At 35.7% G+C, this 24,617-nt stretch overlaps 1 protein-coding gene across 23 annotated transcripts in view; it reads left to right on the forward strand.

Moving 5' to 3' along the window:
- KCNMA1 (potassium calcium-activated channel subfamily M alpha 1) overlaps positions 1-24,617 on the forward strand; it is a 438,076-nt gene that overhangs the window by 216,217 nt on the left and 197,242 nt on the right. For 13 of the 23 annotated variants that reach the window (XM_088059361.1, XM_088059362.1, XM_088059363.1 and 10 more), the window contains one exon: positions 22,502-22,525. The exons of the other annotated variants lie outside the window; for them this stretch is intronic. In XM_088059361.1, coding sequence (XP_087915487.1) covers positions 22,502-22,525 — 24 coding nt within the window. The remainder of the gene's footprint in view (positions 1-22,501; positions 22,526-24,617) is intronic. 23 annotated transcript variants of the gene reach the window in all.

Genomic DNA, 24,617 nt, shown 5'->3' on the forward strand with positions numbered 1-24,617 from the left:
GATATCTGCTCATCATAATTAAGTGTTAATGTTTTAAAGTACAAGGTATTATTCCCTTAATCAGCTATCTATATTAATCATAGATACAGAACCAAAAGTTTTATCTGCAAAACTCCTTCCAGTAATACAAAAGAAATATTCTGTGGTTCTGATTCTATTCTAATCAATAGGATTTGAGGATTATTGGCACCTTAGAGGCCACAATGCTATATACTGTGGAAACGGATCTTTGCATAGTAGACATTTTTTCCCCCTTTAGAAAGTTTATTTTATAGGTCTTTAATATCTATCTATGTTATTCTACTTAAAGTAACATTCTTTGAAATACAAAATATGTATTAGTGATTCTGTTATTACACTTTTGATTCTATTTTTGTTTTCTATGGGGGACATATTACACTTTCAGCATATAGTACGTACTCTCTTTTCTCTAAATTTGAGTGTATGCATATGAATGTATGTGTTTAAAATCTTATGCATTCTGTAGGTAGTCACTGAACATGACTGAAGCAAAGGTCTCAGCTGTAAATCAGATTCAGACTTCAGTCAAGAAGAATGATTAGACTCTTTAGGGTGATAACTTGCCCTCCTTTTCAGATATTAATGAGCCCCTTTTATACTGAATTTCAATTCACAGCAGTGCTGAAAGTAGCAATAAGAAAGACTTGCAGGTGAGAAATACAATTTTAAGCATCAGATCAGAGTCTTTAGCAAACCCAGGCTCAGTTTCTGATAAAAATGGAAGTGTCATTCATTGCTGCGTTTTGCACACTGTCCTTAGGCTGCTTACTCCCACTCATGCCAACTGCCAGAACTTTTCCAACCCCCACTCAGCATCTGATGTAGGTTTTCACATCAAATGCTAGTGGAATGAAATAAACTCTATCTGGACCTCAGTGTGATTGAGGAGACTGATATCTGTTAACACAAAGGGAGACCGCATGAACTTGCGGGGTCTGAAACTGATCTGGAACAACATGGGGAAGGAATCATGATGTAAACATTACGTGAGCATTATGTAACTCATAAGGGATTCTCTAACATAAATTGAGTCAGTTCAAAGACAGTAGTGTAGAAGCACATTATAGACAGAAATAAATTTTTTAAATCCGTGTGTCTAAAAATAGATTGTTGAATGGAAAGATGAACATAAACATGGTAGATGCAGCAGAAACAAGCTAATCCCTCTCGTGTTCTCTGTGAAAAATGCAGAGCTATCAGAGGCCCACATAAACAGAGGGAGGAGGAGCAGAAGTTTAGGCCATTGTATTCAGAGAAATACATACATCCATAGCTTGACCACAAAGTAGGAGAAGAAAAGGCATTTAAAAGGGGATACATATGTATAATATTAATCACAGTTTAAGATGATTAAGTGGTATATATTGCCTGTTAATTTATGTATTGTCAGTGTGAGAAGGGAAACATTATACATCTTTGCACTACCCCAGAAAAGAAGTGCAACCCCTCCTCACCAGTTCTTTGTTTACAACTTGAAACTTGTTATTACGACAGATTGGGAAATCAATGTTAACTTGACATGCTGATATATAAAATGAGTTCATTAGGTACCTTTATTTGTACTCCTTCATGGAGACTATTTTCTGTCATACAGTTTTAGTATTTATTACCGTTACCACAATTCTCTAGAGAGTCCTTTGACTTCAGGTCTGAGACACTGTTGATGTTATAGACAAGCTGTACCTGTTCTGTACATTAAAGTTACAGTGATAAAGTATGTAATGCAACGTTTTTGGGTTCTTCCTAGTCAACTGACCACTGTATAAAGCAAATATCTGCACTGCTTATTCTCCTAAGTGAATTTAAACAGTTTTAATTAATCAGTTTCTCATGTGAAAAAATTTTAATTTTTCTCTTCAGTGCTGTCCTCATCTTTACTAAACTGAATTTAAAGTATAGCAAAACTACACAAAACTCATATATGTTAGTAGTAGCATCAGAAGACAAAAATATCTTTCCAGACCTACGGTGTTTATACAGACTTTGATAAGTGAGCTGTGGTAATTTTCTATTACTACCCAAAGTTGCTGCCATGTCTCTTGGGGCTACTTAGTGCAACACAATGTGCTGCTGCTGCAGTAGAAATGCTGAATACGTATTTATGAAAGTGCAATAATGATTTGTCATCTTCATAGATCTCAATACATATCCTTGATGGATTTGGAGTATCCAGATCCAAAACTGTGATTATATCTCCTCTTTAGTTCTTGGAGTGCTCTGTGCTCTAGCCAAAGTTGTGGAAGGTGATGTCAGGCAGGGTAGGATTAATGGCAACCCAAAGGAAAGAGATTGTGCTAGGAAAACATCAAAAGGAGTGGAGAAGGTCTGATCTCCAATCTTTATAAACCAGAAGTGCTCAGACACTAAGATTCAGTAGGTATTTTAGAGGAACATTTTGTTCCATCTTTAAAAGAGACTTTGATTTTTCCCAGGCAAAGCAAAAGCTCCCAAAATGCGGGTTATTGGGAAATTTAACCTTTGTAGTTATAATACAGAGGCCGGTTGTTATAAAATGTTTTGCTTAAGTACTTAGCTAATAGATTTCTTTGTTTTTCACAAGGTCTTTGTACAGAATTTACTGGAGTACTTGATAGATAATTTCCTTAGCTACTAGTTTGCAGTAAGTATAAAGTAAGACATAATTTAGTTAAAGAGCTGATGGAGAGATGTGGACTTCAGATGGCTTTTCTTTCTATTGCTGTTTATTCCATAGACCAGATTACAGCAGGGGGTCGTGGGCCAGCCTAGAGCTGCTGGCTATAGGCAAGCCCTGTGTCCTGAAGCCCCTTTGGTTCAGGTTACAGTGTATTATATCTCTTTCTTTTACTGTGCATGTTATTACGTAACAACCAGCCAGCATCATACACAATACCTTTACATGTACATATATCCTATCAAAACTGCTAGAATTACCATACTATGTTAGTGCCTAACTAATCATCTCAGTTAGTAATTACATGTTAAACTTTGAAATTTGTTTTGTAGTGGAAAATTCTTTTTGCTGTGGTAAAAAACATCTTTCTGTCAGCCTGTGCTTTTTTACTTGGTAGCAAACATGCTTTGTTTGAAGACCAATTAACTTGTTGGACTTCAGCCATAAAACTTCCTTCTAACTCACTAAACCTTTGCTCTAAACCTTCCAACTTGACTAAACCTTTGTTCTTTCAGCAGTTTCAGCAATAACTGTCCCTTAAAACATCTTTATATATATATCAAAGCTTGCTTTCATTTCTCGAGAACCTTCTGCTAAGCATTCACATCCATAAAACTTTTCTGTTAAATTCTCATCCTTCCCAACAATTTAGTAAAAAAATTAACTGACAGCTTGTGAGGAGAACAGACAACTATTAAAAAAGCTTTATTTAGTTTTGGTCTTACGTGACATTGACAGTACTTAACCTTTGGTTTCCTTTGAGGTTTTCAGTCAAAAACCAATTGAATTTCATGGTAGGTTTTTTTTTTTTTCCCTTAAGCTGTGAAACAGCTACAAAAATTTGCAGGGGTTTGCCAGTTCAGATTAAGTTGTGCTCTTACATTTCAATCAACATAATATTTCTTACATGGAGAAGGTCCCTTTTTTAACTCTACTTCTTTTTCATTGGTAGGCCTTGTCACCTTCAAAGAAACATAGTAAATAATGCATCATTTTCTCTTTCTTCATTAGTGCTACAAAAAATTGACCAATACAATGCAATTGAGGGGGAAAAAGGGCTCGAACAGAAATGCACTATTTTTCCTTTGGCTTTTTCACTTTCCAGGTGTATATCTTGTTATGTAGGGTTACATCTTTTGTAACAGGAAAATGGAAATAAAAATGGCAAAAAGATTTGAGGAATCAGATAAGATCCTTGTCCTTAAGGATCCACTTAATTTAGGGTACATTACAGAAAAGGCAGGCTGTGGCCAAGGTTGAATGTCAGATGGCCCAAATTGGCCCAGCACCTCTCAGTGTTTTTCAGTGAAGTGTTTTCATTGTCACTGTCTTTCCCAGACTGTCTCACTGATCTTATATTCTGACATTTCTTTTGGTTTTCCCAGCTTTTCCTACTCTTCTCTAGCACTTTCCACATGAAGGAAAGTGATCCCACATCACATTACAGTGATCCATTTCTCCCAGTTGAGTTTAATTTGAAGCTGTCTGGAGCTTTGTGAAGAAATGTTTGAAGCAGTCAAAAGTTATTTAATTGGTGACTAGAATGCATACATGCATGAGTAATCAAATTAGTTCTGTTAAGCTTTTTTAATACTGGAGAATATTTACCATTTCAGAGTAAAAGAAAATTGCTTATAGACAAAAGCTTTGATGTGGTCACTTGCAAGAAGAATGGGAACCTTAAATGAACCCTGGCACATGTGTGAGTCTCAGGCTTTAAAGCAATTCAGTAAAAACATGTAATCACTCTGGCAGATGCAATTTCAGTGCTGTCATGAGTAACAAGAATAGAAACTAAATTCTTCAGAGCTGTAAGACCTGAAAGTTCATGCTGGTACTTTTTATCTCTCCCCTCCTAATATAAGCAGTGTAACAATATAGTTGGGAATCAAATCAGCTGTACTTGGGAGCTTTTTACAAGAATTTTTATAGCAGCTGTCAGCATAGGAAGTTATATATATATTACATATATATAGATATATTTAACGAGCAGATTTGTACTGAGAACATGGTACTGTAGATCTGCCTGCTGGCTAAAGTAATGGTCTGAGCTCTTTTTATTTTTTAATGTTATTTTACAGGATGTGTATTTTTGAGTGTTCTTTCTACTTTTAATGCCTATAGTCCTTTTCAAAATGGTACTTCTCTAAATCTGAACTAAATGACCCTTTTTTCAAAAGCATTTAATAGAATCATTTTTACGTTTAAAATGGGTATGTTTTATCCCTTGAAGAAACTTACAGGTTAATTGAATTGTAGGTTTCTGAAATTTCATTCAATATGTAAAAAAAACACAACCAAAAAAAAAAAAACCAATAAAAAACCCCAAAACTAAAACAATTAAAAAACCCCAAACCAAAAACAAACCACCAAAACCCCATTTATTTTATTAGAGTTCTTGTTCTTGTTTTACTGCTTTACAGCAACACTGATGGAAACATGAATCCCTCATACTGAATATTCCTGAATCAGTTTAACACGGCAGTTTCCTTAAGTCCTTTTCTTTGTGCTGTGCCATGTAAAGTTTAAATTTCTGTGTAAAGTGTATATAGTTTAAAATAAGATCAATATATGTTTTTCAATAATTCATAATAATATTGATCAGTCATTTTGTGACTGAAAAGTCTTTGTTTAGATAAGTACTTGTGAAAAACCTACCTCTTTAAAATAAATACTCTTCTTCAGTTTCTCAGAACTATTTGCTTTTGATAAATTATATCAGAAAATGGGCAAGTAATTAATTGTCAAGCACACTGTAAACTAGAGTTTATAAATTGTTCCTTTTGATTGATGTAGCCCCTAAAATTTTTCTTTTCATTGTATTGGAAAGTGGAATAATTCTCATGTGGGGATATAGTGCATAATTGTGCTCTAGTAAGAATATATTTTTTATTATGTGACTAGAGTAGTGCCTCTTTTCTGAAAAGAGAGGTGACCATATCAATTGATCTGAATGCAGCTGACAAGATAATCTGTACGTGCCTATTCATAACAGGATTAGATAGCATTTATTTTTTTTTTTTAATGCAATAGAATTTCCATGCATTTGATATCCATTTGGGCAGGGCACACAGATCTTTTCATTCTGCAAGCACCCACTATCTTGAAGTTCAGCATTTGTGGTTTAGGAATCGTACTGGAACATTTTCTTTTGTATGTGCAAGTGCTACAGAGTAGCACACAGGGGATTTCAGAGTTTTCCATGAGCCTGGGTGCTATAATGTTAACACTACAGTTAAACTGCTAAAGAGTCTAGCCAGGGATATGAGAGATCACCTTCTCCAGCTGCCAAAGAATTGTGATCTATTCATGGGCAGGTAGGAAGGAACAGTGGTCAGTTTTAGGGGCTTTTTTCTTTTTTTTTTTTTTTTTTTTTTCCAATTAAACCCCTTTCCACAAATAAGTTGCATTAGTTTGTTTTAAAAGTGAACACTGAAACAAACTAACAGAGCAACCAGTGCACTATACATCCTGTATATCTTTGGAAGGAAATCTACGAGCTGAACAACACATGTGTTGGCTCTTGACAATTACATATGATGACATCTGTTGACAAAGTATTGTTAGCAGCAGAGATCAGAAGGACATGGCATGTGAAGTCTATTGTAGCTGCCAACAGCTCAGATTGTATTACATGGCAGGCTTGGAAATCTCTATTAGACTCTGCAGAGTGTCAAAATGTAGGTAACCTGACAAGGTTGACTGAGAGGTTTGTGTGTAGAGTCAAAGGATTTTCAGCTGCTGAATTAAGGGCAGATGTTTCACAATGAGAACTTCAAAGCTTTGGATTTGCAGCAAAGATGTTTACTGTAATAACAGTGATGTTATTATGTTATTCCTTTCATTCTTAGGGAAGCTCTCAGGCTACCCCTTAGCTCGCTGGCTGGCACTGAGAACATGATTATAAAGAGAACTCAGTTACTCCTCTTACAGTGAGCTGTTACTGTGATGTAACACAGCACTCCAAGCTTCCGGCAATCCTAGTATGGAAAATGTTAATAAGGGAAAAAGTTGACAGAAAAGATGCCCCAAATACTGGCTAATTTCTTTGTAACTGATTTCTGCTAACAGATGTTGATAACAATGTGTTTGACTCTAAAAGTAGAGCTATGCTAGTAAAAATGGGTAGTTAAAAGTCAGACTTCTTTTTGGGCTTAAAGCTGAAGGTGTTTCAGAAAACAGCCAAAAAGTTGGTTTCCAAAGGTTTCATTCCAATGTCTGCTGTTTAGAGGTTAACCTACATAAGATTCTATTGAGATTCACAAACAAAGATTCTAATTTAAAAAAAAACAAAACAAGACATACAACTAAAAGTCTGTATGCTTTTCTGCAACTTTGTGTTAAATTTTAATTTTCCTAAATTTGATGTTAGTATTTAAATCTGTAGAACCAGCATTGTTATGAAATAATTTTTATTTTCTGTGTAGCAAGCAAGCAGTGGAGCTATGATCTTTTGTAAGTGTTCTCCCAAGGAAACCATGACAATTTCTGCAGCCTAGTATTCATTTCAGGACTTTTGTAAACTGAGTTCAAAATATTTTATTCCTAAATGTATTAATATTGTTTTGCTCTGTTATCAAAATACCATTTAGAATCTTACCTTTCCTTTCTTTCATATCATTGCTGTCTTCTAATTTTGGGATAATCTTTCCTAATATTTGTACAACTACAATTTGCAAAAATGCAATCATGTCTAAACTGCAGGATAATTACATTGCTGTATTTGTGGACTTCCTCTGGAACAGAGCAAGATAACTTTTTGTTACAGGATGGATCAGGAAAATGCAATCCTACTGTTCTATTCATTGTTATGCGTGGTAATGACAGGTGTGTGTTTGTCAGTGCCTTTGGAATGCATAACCAGTGTCATAGGAATGGCATTATCTTAATGCTTTTACACATTTTTGTAATTACTTTTTTCCTTAAAGGAAAATAACACTAGATAGTGATTAAAAAATAAAATAGCACAGATAAATGCTCATATTGAGTTCGTTCCACCTCATTTATGTCCTTAATGTAAGAGTCATAATGTTGTGTTTTTGTTGTCCTTTCTTTTCATTATTTAAAGCCCTGTAAATTAATTTTTAGGGTGGAAGTCAATTTAGAGAGCACTTACTGGGGAGGAGAGATTAAGAAATCAATTTCACAAGTAATACTTTGCAGCATTTACTTAAAAGTAAAAAAAAAAAAAAAGCCTCAATTTTTAATCTTGCAGCTCCTGGCCAACTTTCTATACATAAGCCTGTGACAGTATTTCCATCAAAAAAATACCTTTGCCTCTCATCCACTGAAATTGTCCACAGGGTTAAATATCCACTTGGCACATTTGGGCCTAGGGGAATTTTGCTGTGACACCTGCAGGCGTTGCTGGCCCTGACTGCCCAGAACCTTGGCTGCTGCAGAGGTGCTGCCCCAGCCCCGTCCCCCGGCTTCTGTTGTGACCTGCAGGGGCCACCCAGACCTCCCTGTTGCCCTGCCCTTTCCCTGAGGATCTGGACCCATTCCTGGCAGCTCCTGCAGCAGTGGCCAGGTCTGAGTTGTGTCCACCCTGGGCTGCCACATCCCCCAGTTCCTCGCCGTTCCCTGCTGGCCGGGCTGGATCTGCGCTCCTGGGGTGTCCTGCCCGGCCCTCGGTGCCTGGCCTTGCACAAAATAGCATTAGGGTGAATGACACTGGAAAGGTGCTCCTCACTGGTAGTGAAAATAAATAAAATAAAACCTAGATTAAATTCCCCGAGAGCTTGGCAACAGTTTTCAGTCATCTTAGCTAAAAGAGGTGGGGGAAAAAAATGAGCTTCTGTTTCAAAATCTGGTGATCAGTTTAAAACTGAACTTGTGAAGAGGTACCAGAATGAGATTTGTTAGAGAATCTGTGGAGCCTTGGTTGCAGAAAGCAGTTAAAAATGAATTTTGAGAGTATTCACAAATCAAGGACATCTTAAAATAATGACTTCATTTGAAACAGTTAATCTCAATTTCATATTAAAATCTATAATCTATCTTCCTCTCCAGTTTGCTCTTAATTCTTTCTTTAGTCATACGTTTAAGCTGTAGGTAAAACTTCTAAGTAAGGGCAGTGCCTTTATGTGGCTTACCAACCAAGCACAGAGTTGTGTTGTTTTTCAGATCCTTGCAAATCTCCCTACTAATTTTTACCGCATTATTACATACATCTGCTATACTATATCATAATAATGTGGTTTCATGCAGATAGAACACCTGCTAATATATAATAATTCAGACTTCCACCAAGATGTAATGCAGTTACATTAATTTTACGAATAAACTGTGGTATACTCCAGTTTTCTTCAGCACTAAGCATTTATATTGGAAAAGCTGAGATTGTGAACTTGGCTAACTGATGGCTAACTGATGGCTGTACATGAAACAGTTTCCATGTAACCCCAAAGTTTTCAAGGTAATTCAGGGAGAAGACTAATAGCTCTTCTTCTGTGCTGTACTCTAAACACTGTAAGTCCGAGGTTCTAGTTGATTATCTTTTGGGTAAACGGAGGGTAATATACAGAATATGACATGAGTAAGATGAATGACAGATGGAAGGAAAACCCTCAGTGAACAACCCCAGACTGATAAACTCAATATTAGAGCAGGAAGAAAGATGCTCAGACAGAATGGTTTGTGGAAAGGAGAATCCAATTTGCTTTTTAATCATTTCTCTTACCTACAGAATCAGTGCTCTGTTTAAGGTTTTCATACCAGTGTATTCTTTCTTTCTTTGTTTAGTATTAGGCAAGCTCAAGTGCATTATCCCTGGTGATTTTATCTGTCCTGTAGCAAAACTGCAGTTTTGGTTGACTATTGTAGCTGAGATATTTCTTCGTAGTTCAGATTTTGCTCATATGTGTTTAAGAAAAGTTTTTGAATTACAAACACAGGAAATGTTGTCTTTTGGAAGATAATAGCAAAAACCAGCAGCAGTACTGTGAGATAATTTTTCCTAGTGGTGTTTGGAAAAGCAATCTCAGATAGAAAAGACAGTAGATTTTCGGCATCCATGTGTCATGTTAATCATTCTGATAACAGTTGGTGTGATTACAGAATGTATTTAATGGATTTTAAGATCGTTGTTGTTACTGGTAAGCCTGTGCATTTTAACCTTTAGAACCTTTCTGTAATTTGTGCTGCATAAAAAATGAGAAAGTAATCTCTTCTCTACTAAACCCAGAAATGGAGTAAAACAATATAGAGGTGTATACAGAACAGAAAGAAAGAAAAGTAGTAAAAAATTGAAAGAAATAACATGTCTCTTCACTACTTCCCCAAGTGATGTGATTCTAATCACATAATAATTAAAAAAAATTATAAATATATAATAAACATAATAAATAAATTAAGATGAGTAAGCATACTTATTTTGGGCAATATTCCATACCATTTTTTTTGGATCAAGAGCTCTAGGTTAAGAGGTAATGATTATTGTCTTACGTGGAAGATCTCTCAAAATATTTGGGGCTCCCATGATTTTCTGTCATTTTTTTGGCAGCTGATTACAATCTCTTGAACAGATGCTGTTAGCTCAGGAATTTCTGGCTGAGTTTCCTGAGATTACAGTTGCAGCTCCAGCTGGTAATTGTGGGTTGCAGGTCTCACCTGCCGCCAGGTGAAGCTGCTGTTCTCAGGTTATGCATTTCCTGACAGAAGCTCTCTGATTCCTTTTTTTGGATAGTCGGGAAACGCAAATTGGATTTTGGCAAGAGGACAATTGGGGTTATCATTAGCAAAGGCAGAAGGCCCCATCAGACAGTAGTGTTATATCACTAGTCATTTCTCCCCAGAATTGAACTAGTATTTGCTGGTAGACTTGGTTTGTTCTTCTCTTTGCTCTTTTCATTAACTTATGAAAATGCTAGGGTTGGGAAGGACAAATGAACAGGAATAAGAATTTTGCAGGCATGTTAATGAGGATCACCCTTTGATTTTCAAGGGCATCCTCTGGTGCTGCTTTTGCTCCGCATTAGCTTTTGCTTCAGCTGGGAAAACTGACCTTTGCATTCAAAAGAAAATTAATAGAAAGAAAAAATGATAATTACTCTAGATGATAGTACATACAAGTTCCTTGGCATTCATGGTAAGTTTGTATATGCAAGGAAAAAAAAAAACAACAAAGAGAAGTGATTGTCATTGGTTCATATGAGCTTAAGAGTCTTATTCAGAAGGTGAGCCCATTAATAGTCAATTCTTCATAGACAATTTGACTATGAATTAACTGTGTCAGCTGGGCATGTGACTGATAACTTCAAAAGCATCTCCTTTTAGCAATAACAGGTGTGGAAAAATTACTTTGGTGGAAGTATGATGGGGAAAACGGGGTTTACAAATTATGAGTAAAGGCAAGATAATTATGATGTCTAGTAACTTTGTACACACTTTGTAAGCAGTTATTGTTAAAAACACCCCAGTTTCCATTTCAGTTTTTAGGAGGTTAATGGGTAATAGTTTCTGCTAGTTGATCTGTGAATAATGAGATCGTTTGGGTTCACATAAGTGAAATATGAAGATTAAATGTTTAAGTGTCTATTTTCTCTGTGTACAACACTATATTTCTCCAAGATTTTGTCTTGGTAAGCCAATAGCAGGCAGAACTGAATCCCAGTGAGTTTCTAGTGTGATGTTAGGAGTCTTGATTTTGCAAGAATCTGTAGTTTTAAATCTACTTTTGGGAAGCAATGCTTTTTCTATCTGTGTTAAGCATTAGTCCTTTAATGTAGTAGTACTTGTAGCAGCTTGTAGTACTTGGTTGCTATGAGAAATCTGCTAATTTCTTCTCAAGTAGTTCAGATGTTGTATGTGTTATACTTGAGCCATAACTGATAAGCATGATGTTCTGGGAGCTGGCACAAGAACCATGATTTTCTCTGCCAACAGAGCACTATCATGGTTGCTTAGTACTCATTTAAAACAATAATCTCCCAATATTTTGGGAGGGATAGGAGTCATGTTGCGAGGTGGAAATATGAACAAATTTGCCTGCAGATTGATCAAATGTGTCTTTCTCCAAATAGACATGTTAACTCACAAAATTTTTAATTGGTGGCATAAATGGCATTTAAACACATTTATACTGCATTTAAAAGAAACAAATTATAATGTTTAGCTTGGCTGAGCACCTCTCAACACTTAAATGGTAGACCTGCCCTGTAGCTATTACAAAGCCTGTGAATTGCAAGAGAAGGTTGCTTAAATTGTAAAAATATTGTGTGTGGTGCTTATATTGAATACCAAATAAATGTATTCTGATCACACAGAGCATTAGACATATTTAGTCCCTTTCCCTCACAATTTATGAAGCTGGGTTTCACAAGAACTTTTTGAGAATTAGTAAATTTACCTATCTGTAAAGTTGAAAAATGTGACAACTGGATAAAATATATTAACAAGAGTGCTTTCAGTGTATCTTCCTTTATTCTACTTTCTCTTGAAAAATTCTCTCAGAAGTTGTGAGGAAGGCAGAGGAATTATTTAAAAACCTTTCTTTTCTTTGAGACTTTATATATTTAATGGACTAGGTTTCTTTGCGGATACCTAGAGTTATGTAGGTATATTTTCATACTTCCAGTCACAAGAATTTCTTCATTATTTTTTTGTTCAGAAAAAGGATCTTCTACGCCTCCAACTCCCCCTCCTGCCCAAACCCCCTGGCCTTACTTGTGCAATTCTGCACACTGCATTAGTTAGTGGGATTAAGCTGGTGGAGAGAATGCCTGCTGTCATCATAAAAATCAGACGAAATTCCCTTTTATTTATTTTGTAAAGCTGGTTGAAAACCATTACTGTCTATGCTTATAAATCTTGTAATTCTCAAATATTTGTTGAAAAGTCAGGGGACAATTTACAGAACACAAAGCAAAGTCTGCACCAACTGCTGGGAATTATTTTGACTCATTGATGTTTGCTATTGAGAGGGACAAGCTCTATTAAAAGAATTGTTGAAATGATTGTTCCTATTATTTCTTCTTAGTTCTCATAATCAATAGAGCTGTCAAGCACAAGACTCTTCTCATAGTAGGCAAAGTCTGTACTTGTCAGCTAAATAATCTATCAGTAAATTGAAACCAAGGTGCTGGGACAGGATGATGCCAGCCCCAGTGGTACAACAGCAAACAGAATACTGACAGCCTTTTGGAAGTTTTGCATTGAAGCTCAGTAATGGCTGATACGTGGTTGAGTTTGTTTTAAATGCCAGAAAGGAGTTTTCTGACTCTTGTTGCTATGTATATAAAACTTGGGTTTATGGAGAAGGAGAATTTTTGCATGTAAGTGACTAACATTGAAATATAAATTGGAATTCTTTTGTATTGATTAGGAGTGTCACTAACAGTTTTATTGGGTTTGGAGAGACAGGAATGAACCTGCCTGTGCAGATTAATCAGTGAAATAACCTCTCAGGCAGGAGGTAAATGAAAATAAATTACTTGCCTGCATGAGATCTAAGTCTGTGGAGACTGCTCTAATATCATGTGTGCCTCACTCAAAGGCTGGTCCCTGATGAACATTCGGAACCTTCCTCTTTTCTGTGCACAAACAAAAAACACCCCTCACCCCCAGGACTGAATGCCTAGAGGAAGAACAGACCAGAAAATTAAGTCAAAAATTTTAGTAAACAAGTATTCAGCTACAGGCTAGTGGTAAAATACCACAGAAATGGGAGGGAAGAAATGGAGTATATCTGGCAGAGTGACAACATTTATTTAAAGGCAGATTTTTTTCATTCTCTGAGTTTCAGATCTAAAAATTGGCAGAATTGACACTGAAGATTGCTTTCTCTCAACAGTTTGAAAAGCAGTCTTTGGAGTTAGATACTTTTTGGCATTCTCAGAGGATACAAAGTAGGTGATACAGTATGAAGCAAAGTCTGTGAGGTACATACAAATGCATATGTAGTACTTAAAAAAACCTCTCATGAGGGAAGAGTTGCATAGAAACAAATTTATCCAAGGAAACTTTCCCATGAAATCAAATGTGGTAGCATACAATGGAAATAGACCTTAACATGATGGCAGGCCTGTTAAGCAAATTAATATTCTGAGCATTAACTTCATGGCATGTTGCTGTAAGATTCCATGCAGGTGCGTAGCTGTCTATTTAAATCTTTTTCCTAATCATACTAAAATCTTGAAAAGATATTTTAGTAGAGGAGGAGGGGGATTCAGTGTTGGTTTATGAAAATAAATAAAGATCTATTTCTCTTTCAAACTACTGATCTGGATGAAGAATTAAAACTCACAACCAAAAGAAAAACAGCAGGTGGGAGCCTGGAGCTGGGAAATGCTAACTGCTGCTACCACCATCCTGATATGTTGATCGAGATAACAGTTTCACAAGACAAGTATTGAGAGGTGTGAGCATAGCTCAAGCAGAACTATTAATAGAGACACGTCTACTCTCTGTACCTCTGCACTTCCTAAGGAGTTGTTGCTTTGCTGCAGGGAACAAGGGCAGTATTTAACCTGCAGTAGCACACTGCCACTGTGGAGAGCATGACACAGGCCGAGGAGGGTCTTGTGTGACAAAATGGAGAAAGGAATTGACTTCTCTTGCATTTAGAGAGAGATGTAGAACCAATCTATGCCTTACTCTCATCATTCCTTGAAAATATAGTGGGGAATAGGAAGGGGTCTGTGGTATTTCCCTTATGTACTTGGGTTCATCTTCTGCCTCCTCTGACTTTATCAATAGCTTATGCACTCTCCAGAATTTTAGTTTGAGCGATGGGCAAAGCAGCCTTCTGCTGAAAAGAGAGCAGAACTGACTCATTTTCTCACTATCTGTGCTGCCATCTGAATACAACTAGTAGTTCTGTGGAGTTCATATGCAGCCAGGTCCTTATTCCCAAGAGATAAAAGGAGGCTACTATCCCAGCTGGGAATTTGTCAGTTTGTCAAATGAAACACGTATGAGATGGGAGGGAATCTAAAGGTGTAGGGTTAGTGACAATGAATGCTCAGTAGGATCTGGGCTTGTCCTCAGTGCCTTCATTATAAGTTTTTCTAAACCTTCTTGTTCTCTTTCATGTCTGTTCTTACAAATGAAAGTCATGTTAAATTGAAGAGTCATCTAAGAATGCTTAAGTTTGTTCCTCTGACTTGTCAGCCAACCTTATCTATTTGTAACTGGCAGAGAAAATATCAGAGGGAAGGATTTAAGCTTCACAGGAAATGTTTAAACCATCTGTAAGTACATTTCCTTGTGCTATCACCAAAGGCAATATTTTTTTTTTTTTCAAAAAAGGAGCATCTTAATGTTCAGATATTACAAGGTTTAATATTTGTTTCAACAGTCCCTAGGGTTCTATAATATTTTAAAAGGCCTTAAAGCTATTAGGACATTTTTGTACAGTCTAATTTTCCCTCCAACTTCTTGCTCCTCATTTCCCCTTCAAGCAGTCACATCTAGCTTAGAATTAAATAAATCTTACAGTGACTTTCTGTATATGAATCATTGGAAAAATTGTGTCCTTTCAGTCCATAAAGGAATTCAAAGTGAAGAGACACATCCTAGACACAAGTTCATTTTCAGCTAAAGTCGTTGCATCTATAACAAATCTAGATGGTGGCAGGAGAATAAGGAGGAGCTTTAACCTGTAATGAGAGCTTTTTTACCTTAACAGAAAAAATAATAAAAAAAGTCTCTTCATGATTAAAATGTACTTTAATGTATTTTTTTTTTTTTTTACATTTTACTCATACTTTTTAAATATTTTTAATACTATCCACTGAATGCACACTACCTCTTGATGAACTCTATCCTCTGTCTTTTCCTTTACATCATTAAGATAAAATGCCTTAGAGAAACAGAGGAGTCAGGGTGGGTAATGGTGTCTCCATATTAGTTTCTGTACTGATGTCTTATTAAGAAATGGGAAATGGAAAATGAATAGCAGGTTTTATTTTGGATGTTAAGTTTCCAAGAAATTGGCAGCTGGGTAAAAGTTGGATTCAGCTTTCAGGTGCATGATTCATACTGAAGATCAGCCTTTCTCAAAGTCCTTCATTAGGACAGCAAGAGGATGGCAGCAAACTGGCGTCATATCCTGACATACTTCAGTGATTGCCTTCTCAGCTTCTCTTTTTCCTTTCTGAAGTTCTATTGGCTACTGTTTTCTAGAATCACTGTTGTCAAATCAGTTACCAGATATAAAATCCAGTCAGTCTTTCTCTGTTTAAAACTAACAGATGGTTGCAACAATACAAATTTTAACCTTGTTCAAGAAGGAAGAATAACTTAATTACTACTTTCAAAGTTCTGAAAATACAACATCAGCCATGATTTTCTTATGGAAAAACAAGTGATTAAATGCCTTCCTAAATCTTTAAGTCTTGATACCATCTGGGTATTACTTGCATGTAAGGTCAGGTTTAATTCTTAATAAAAACATTACAGTTAGGCTCATGGAATCAACAACTGAGTTCTATTCTGCTATTGAAGTGCTAGTCATACTCTCACAGGTAACTTGTTTCTGAAGTGAATAGAATGTGTTTCAAAAGTGAACAGAAAGTGCCCCTTCATATAATGACATACTGCATTTAGTTCTTTAGTTCTTTAGAAAAGAACAGTTGATCTGAACTCTAGGTAACAAAAGAGAAAAGATAAGGCTTTTCCCCAGATTAAAAAATTGATATTTGTAGTCAGTTGTATCATTACAGAATGAGAAAATGCAGAGAACAGTTTTAGTCTTATTTTACTAAACTTGTCTGTGTTCTAATGTAGTTCAATTTTACTTCAATGGATTATTCAGATAAGCAGTTACTCATATTAAATCATATGTAGATTTGTACTGATCACAGAATCACAGATTTTTTCATTTCTCATACATGTCTCCTGATGCATGAAGTATTTACTATTAATACATTTCTGTTTTCAGAAATACTAATATCCATATATTTCTAATCCTATTAACACGTGCAAAAATTTCCAAGCAAGTCAACTTAGCTGGAGAGTAGTTGTGAATAAAAGCTGCAGCAGACTATCAAGCCACCTTTCTGATACTGTCATCTATGTCCCCACAAGCAAAAGAAGTAGAAATGAGGAAAACTGAGTTGCAGTGTGTAGCTTCTGCTGTACAGATTTGAGCTTTGTCAAGTGGATTGAAGAAAATAAGAAGAGAAATCCCTCACAGAAAATACTAGCCATGAAAATTGTCAACCCTGTAGGTTACTGATCTCATGTTATACTAACATAGTATGAAGAAGGGTAGTCCATTAGTACATGTGGTAAATGTCCTGTGGTTTGTTACAGTAGATTGGAAGGCAATGCAGGACTTAGAGCAATGTATAGCAATCGCTTAGGGTGATGTATATTTCTGTAATGTAATTTATAGGAACATCATGAACTTGAACTGTATTTAATGGAAAAAACATAGAAGCACTTTGACTAAGTATTCCCCTGTTTTATTCTCCTCACAACTGCATTGGTTTAAGTCTTTGATTTGTTTCTCTTAAACTTTATATCTGTCCCTGTACACTCAAAATAAATGACTACCAGAAAAAGATTATATTTTTAAATACATAGATTCTAAAGAGAGAGACCATTTTACAGTAGAAAAAGTAATTTCATTCTTATGAAGTGTTTAGTCTTTGCTGTTCATCCAAAATGAAAGTAATGTTAGGTATTTGTATAAAAACCTCTAAATATTTTGATTCTTAATTTCAGTAACAAAATTATGCTGCTTATTATAACTGCTCACGTTATTTGTAAGAGAGAAAGACATAACCATTTATGGCATATGGTCAGTCTTTATCAAAGGAAAAACTTCCCATACTTTGCAGGTGCACAGATTCTTTTGGCTGTGCTTGTACTTAATTGTCTATGACACTTCAGTTACACATTTACATAGCATTAAATTGTTTAACTGTAGTAGTCATTGATGCATATGCAGAATGCTAATTCTGGCATGAAAATTTGTCTCAAAAATTTGTTAAAGGAGGGAGTTTAAGATACTTTGTTTTGTTTTGGTTTTGGTTTTTTTTTTTTTGGTTTATTTTTGTCCATAGCTACATTAATAATAATGCCCCATGGGAAAGGGAAGAAATATGTATTAAAAAACCCCCACTTGTTTATAGTTTTTCAAAATACATGAAACTGCAAACTTTGATACTTCTGGAAGCACAGAGATTTTTCCATGTATGTTTATATTTACCGGTATGGAACTGAAGTAGGGTCGTGTTCAGTCAAGAAGACAACTTTCAACTTGTTTTTCATAAGGCCATAATTCACCATCAGACTTTGTGAAAAAACATATCTGTCAGTGTAATTGCAATAATTTAGAACCTCCTGTGACTTACTGCCATTGTTTATAATGAATATAACCCATCTTAAGGCCTTAGCAAGCTGCTAGAAGAGGTTAGATGAACTACAGAATATTCAGTCTAGGGTCTGTGTTCATCTGAACAAGCAGCAATAATGGAGAGAAGCCTGCCAAGAATTGCTAAGGTCAGTCTAGTTATTTTTGTTCAGTGTGCATCAAGATTTGCAGTACCAGTGGGTTGATGGTTCTGTGGGTAACCAAGTTTGGCCTGTCAGTTTGACAGCTTTGTTAAAAAATATCTTTCTGCAGTCTCATAAAGAAGATAGATCTACCTGCACAAAGATGCTTGCTTTACATGCACACCAGTGTGTCTAGGACTTTGCAATAGTGGTAAGGTGGTAGGGGTGCAGACATGCTCATCAATAATACTGTGAATAAGTTTGTCATACATGGTTTGTAACTTGAAGTCTGTAATCTAGTCTAACATTAAAAAGAATACATGAGGATCCAATTGTTCCATAAAGCACAATCCTGACACATCTTCCATCATACCAGTACATTTACTGGCTAATGATCACTGTAGTGAGCTTCCATAATAAGCAGTTATTGAATAGAAACAGATTTTTTACAGTCCTCATCAGAGATAGATTAGTAAGTCTGCATTTCAGTCCTTACTGCATTATCCACACTTGCTTCTCCCAGAAGTCCTGGGATACTATTCTTCCTCGTTCTCTAATGTATTTAGCATAGTTTCTTTTTCTTGTTTCTGTATAGACAAGCCCTCTGGGATTAAAGGTGTTTTGAGTATTTAGTAACACTCTTTATGGTATTTTCCGTGAGCAAGATAGGATCCTACTAAACCATGTTCTAGTAGAAGCTAAATATGAGTAAGTTATAGCTTACAATTCTTACCTTTTTTTCTGAGCTTCCTTAAGCCCTTGGCTAGACCCAGGTTTGGATGTTAGGCCACTGGATTCTGATATCACTTGCTGTATCCTTCTTTTCCCTTTAGTATCTCAAAACTCCCTGGTTATATCTGCATTCTACCCTTGACAAGTGTTTGTACAGATACAGTTCTTCCAGAGGATGTGAAATGCTTTCATTTTTTTTTTTAATTCCTTTTTGCAATGTTTACTTTGGGAAAACTTTCCATCTTCTATTTTTTTTTCTGTAATGTATTTCATAAATTCTAAAGTCAACACATGTGCAGTGGTTGTGCATCTTATCCCAAACACACATTCTGCAATGCCAGAGGTTTATGCCTGTGCTTTAACACAGCAGCTGGTAATATTTGTGCTAATTCACTTACATGGAACTGCTGCAAGAATCACATTAGAAAGAAAATCCTGGGCAGGCAGGGGCAAACTGTTCTGTGGTCCTTAAATGGTGTTTATAGGAAGAATTAGAGCATTAGGGAGATAATGGGGTTTGATTTTGGTTTTGTTTTTTTTTCTTTATGTGAGAGAAACTGGCTGGGAAATGAGTGAGTTTTGGAAAAGTAATGGGCTTGCTTGGGGTGGGGACAGAAGTGAAATCAACAGCTACAGCAATCAGGACAGACTGGTGTTATTCTACCCTGGATGTGAAAGGATGACTAAGTACATGCACTGTGGACTCTTAGCATATCTCAAGGCTTGTCTCAAGGCACCCTTTGTTCATGGGGAAGAAGGCTTTTTCTCTAAACCAGCTCTCTGTCATAAACATGAATGTCTGATGTGAGTTGAATAACCTTTGCTGCCTAGGGAAAATTTGAAACTTCAGCGCATTTGGTTTTGTAGCTAACATGCAGTGGTAAAATAATTGTTCAAATCACCACAGGTTAATGGATATGAATCCAGTGACCCTGTTGTTCCCGGAACTTTCTTATGGCCATCTTCAGTCAAATAGTTCATAAGTCTTAAACTTACTAACTCGTTTACCTGGTTAAGTGAAACCAAGTCCCCAAAGCAGACAACTAGAACTAGGAATTGGATTCCCTGTTTTGTCAAACTAAACTTTCCAGTAGCTGGTTTATTAAAAGGAGTTTCATGTTCAGGGGTTGGAAGGAATTGACTCCAGGGCTAAATATCCCAGAAATTTAGTTACATTTGATAGTTCTGGTCATTTATTTTAAATAGTACAGTATCCTTCATAATGATTAGGTTTTAGAATTTGCAACAGACCTGTATGAACTATGTAAAGTTTGTTACAGCTTTTGGCTACGTCAAAAGAGAGAAACTCCTGCTATTTTAGATTGTTAGGAAATAAATGGGTTTGATAGCTTCTCTCCAGCTGAAGCAGGGAAACTTTTCTAATATGAGATTGGTTCCTAGCAACAATCTGAAAACAGATGACTGGATCTCTTCTTAAACCTAATAGTTGAGCCTCCAAAGACTAGCTGGTTTTATAGCAGAAAATCACTGCAGGACAATAAACTGTTGAGTAAAGGTATGGTAAACTGTAATGTAACCTGATTATTGGTGTCCCTTACATTTGTAGCTTCTGTCATGCTCTGCTGCATTAGGAGCAGGTATCAAGGAAATGGTTCTTCTCCTTTTGTGTTTACATTGTTATGGTCATATTCAGAGTGATGAGATCGTAGAACTCAGACCAGCTTTGTGTTCCATGTGAATCTTGAGGACTTCTCTGTCATAACTAAATGAAAGATTGCCGGTGTATTGATTTTATTAAGAACAAATTTAAGGACTATGTTTCATCTTTTGCTGAGCCAATGCTTGTCAAGTAAGATAAGTAAGATTCTTCTATTTCCACAACAATGTGAAAGTATACATATATAATATGTATCATTTGTGCTGTGATACATACATATATGCTAAAGTACACACTGTGTATGCCAGAATTCCCATTACTGACTGTACAGTAGCTATTTGAATGGTACACTGTGGAAGTCTGTGAGTTCCTAAATTGCTGGGCTCCTCATCTGCTTGCCTTAAACAATTTACTCTGTTTCTGGCTTTGTCAGCAGTGCTTTAATTGCTCTTGACTCAGTAACCTTCTCAGGTGATAACATTTGCATGCACTGTGCAGCAGTTTGTAAGTGCATAGCTGTACACCCAAGAAATTATTCACGTTTAATATGCAATTGACGAAAAATTCTACTAGCCTTGTTAAATAGCACACAGTGGCCAAAAGTGGTATGAGTCTTGGCTGCAAGTTCTGTCCCTGTGAAAGGGTTAGAAGTGTTTGTCTGGAAGAAGAATGTGAATTTCACTATGTAAGGGTGGTACAATTGGAGGTTTTATATCTGGCATGAACAATTTTGAAATTGTTTTTTACCTGTCAATTTCAAAATAGGTTGACCTGTTTCTCTGCAAATATTCTAAGACATTTCAAGAGGCCAGAAAGTTACTTCTACTCTCCATTATTTGATTTTATTTTTATCTAAATGTCTGTGACAATTTACTAATGAAAAAGATTAATATTTCACAAAGGTACTAGTGCATAAAAACAAAGATACCAAAAATAATTGTGCTGCAAATGGAACAACAGATAATATTAAAAACCTTATACAGTAAGTGAAATTTAGTTTTCTTGTTAAAGGTGTTTTAACAAGTGATGTGTTAAAGGTGTTGTGTGAATTGCTACCCTGCATAACTAGTCTATGTACTTGGGAATGGTGCTAAAAATAGTGTGGTAATATACATTTAAGGGTAATTAAGAAAAATCGCTTGAAAACAGTATACCTGTGGATAAACATGGAACAAATCCTTTTGTAATGGAACACACATAATATAATATGTTACAATGTTACAAAATAATAATTGTATCATCACAGGGTAGCACCTCAAGTGAATGGTGTGGTAAAATAAATTACCTGCTCAATTACATCTTTCTGAACTCTCTGGAATCAGGCTGTGCAGTACTGTGCCTAATGTACGTGGTTTAGAACAGACTAGGTGGTCACTCTGTAATTCCAGTCACATTATGTTCAGTGCAACTGTGAAGGTGAGTAAGGTAAAGGCAATTCAACACAAGCTCTGAAGAAACCCTGCTTTATTCAGCAGAGATGTCTTTTACTAGAAAAGCAGCAAAAGGTGACCAAATAAATCACTCGTATCAATGCATCCCTTATACTGTCCATATTCATTTAGTTTGGTTGATTATGCATTCAAGTCAGTGAAACTTGTGTTTTTTGGATCCTGTGCACTGCATTGAAAAATTCACCTTTTCATTACTGTGTGTTTGTGATCTTTAGTTATTCATCAATTATTGAACACGGACATTTTGAAATTGCTCTGTATCTCATTGTTTCATCTTTTTTTCTTCAAAATACACTGAAAATTCAGGTTTGCTTTGAAAACTCAAGTGAAATTCTTTTGAATGAAATAAACAAAATGCTTATTTAAAAGAACCGATTGGATTTCAGACTGGTTACTGTAATTTATAATTCCTCCTCCCTCTTCTTTATCATCCTTTTTGTCCTCCTTTCCAAGCATTTTCTTCCCCATTCCTGAGTAATACTGGTGCTATGTACAGTATTTTGTTTACAGTAGTATAAACATTCTCAGCCTGTGACTTCATTGCTGAAATAACTCACCTCTTTCATATCAACTCTTACCTAGGAGCCGTACAGCAGACTCATTGATGTAGGTTTTTTTCTGCATGGCAGCCCAGGCCAAGCTGGTTTCATTGCATGATGCAACTTCACCTTTTTTTGGTTGTCTATGAGATTAATTATAATCTATTCTTGTATTGCCTGTGCATGCCAATGTGCTTACCATAATGATGTATACACTGAATGCAGTTTAGAGCATTAAGTGCATGAAATGGAATTAAAAACAAAGACAAAACCATAACATTAGAAAGTTTGAGCAAATGTAAATTATGCTTATCACTAGTTTAGCTATTATAGAATGAATAGGACATCATATGTATTAGGTCTATGTATTTAAAATTTCCAGCATATTGCAGTAGTTTATTGACTAGATGCACAGTTTTGGTGTGGTCAAGATGAGAGGAGGAAAGGATGTACTTACTACCCTGCTGTGACAAGGACTGAGTGGTGCCAGTAGTATCAGAAAGATAAACCTTTCCCTGCTGTCAACTTCAGCAGGAGGTGACAGTGAAAAGAGGTAAGATTGTAAATAATCGTTTATAGAAATTCAGAATTTGGGAAGCATTTTAACTGCAACAGGTTTTTGGGTTTTTTAATGATAAATAACCTGTAAAACACTTTGAAATGTATTGATTTACAAAACACATGATGACAATCTATATGAAGAATTATAACCCTGCTTGAAATTTCCTTTCCAAATGTCATTGTGACCATTCTAAGAAACCTGTCATTCATATGTTCTTAAATGTATTCAAATGAACCTTTCATCAGCACAGTATAAGATGTGATTGAATTCTAATCCTATTTTTTCCTGATAAAATGATGAAACAGCAGTCTGGGAAGTGACTTGAAACATAGTGTCTGAACTCAATTTTCTAGTGCTGTTGATCAGTGCAAATATTTATTTAGTGTATGCTCAGAAGTTACACTTTGTGCACTCTTTGGTGTCAGAATTAATGCACAAATTTCAAATTAATATTCATCTTGATGAATAGATACTATTGATTGTATAAATTTAAATTGGAGGGCCTATAATATAGAATGTTATTATATTTGAAAAATTGTCATAGAAAACAGGTATATATAAAGTGAAAATATGCTCTTAGTGTGTACTTTTAAGCAGGTAACTTAATGAAAACATGCAATATATATTCAAAGTAGTACAAAAGGGAAGTAATGTCTACAACTGTTGTCATGCCACCCAAATGCTGATACTGTGCTTCCTTAAGCACATAATAAGTGTGTTATTTAGGATTACTTTGGATTTTAATTTTTTATAGTATTAGAGTCCACATAATGGTAGTTAATTTTTTCTTTCCCCCTTACAATGAAGGAAAATTCTTTTACTACTCTAAACCAGGTCAGACATATCTATAAAGTAACATGAAGTTCTTCCTGCTCTCAGTACAAATGGGATTAATAAACCAGTGCTTTTGACTTTCCAGTAGCTCAGTGTGCAAGCTTAGCTATACTCCTGTTCTCCTGTGCACAGCAGTCAGAAGAAAAAGGTGGTGAATGTTACTGTGCAAACCATTTTGAGAGGTGTTAAGAAAAACAGGCCACTATATACTAATTTTTAACACTACTGTAATCCTCTTCTTATATTGATGTAAAGTACTTTTTATCAGGCTTCTGATAATTGATTTGAGCAACTGCTACAGCTGTAGGCATTTTCTTATTCCATTTGTTAATGGAGATAAAGTTACTGCTGGAAAAGAAAGGCATAATGCCATTAATCTGCATAAAAAGGGCCTTGGCTTTCCCATTTAGAAAAACCACTTGGTGAGATTGTCACTCAGGCTTCAGGCTAATTTTTTCTGAAAAGTTTAAGTATTTGCTTAATTTCTTTGTTTAAACTTTTCCTATTCTTTTGCAAAGTAAATGTGGCTACTCAGTGAGTCTTTCATAGAGTCAGCATTTTACCTTAAGAATATGGTAATTGCCCTTGAGACAGTGGTGGTAAATAATTGGGTCCCACAGCTGCAACAGTTGTGGCACAAGGTTTTCTAAGAAGGAAAATTTACTAGATTACAGTTATATAGATGTGGAAACTAAACCACAGCAGAGAAATTTATGGGTAGAGGAACTGTATAATTTGTTTCACTCGAAATAAAGACTCTTCA

This window comes from Pseudopodoces humilis, chromosome 9 (genome assembly GCF_049639895.1).
Source record: "Pseudopodoces humilis isolate 2021_Gansu_Grassland_sample_001 chromosome 9, ASM4963989v1, whole genome shotgun sequence".
NCBI lineage: Eukaryota > Metazoa > Chordata > Aves > Passeriformes > Paridae > Pseudopodoces > Pseudopodoces humilis.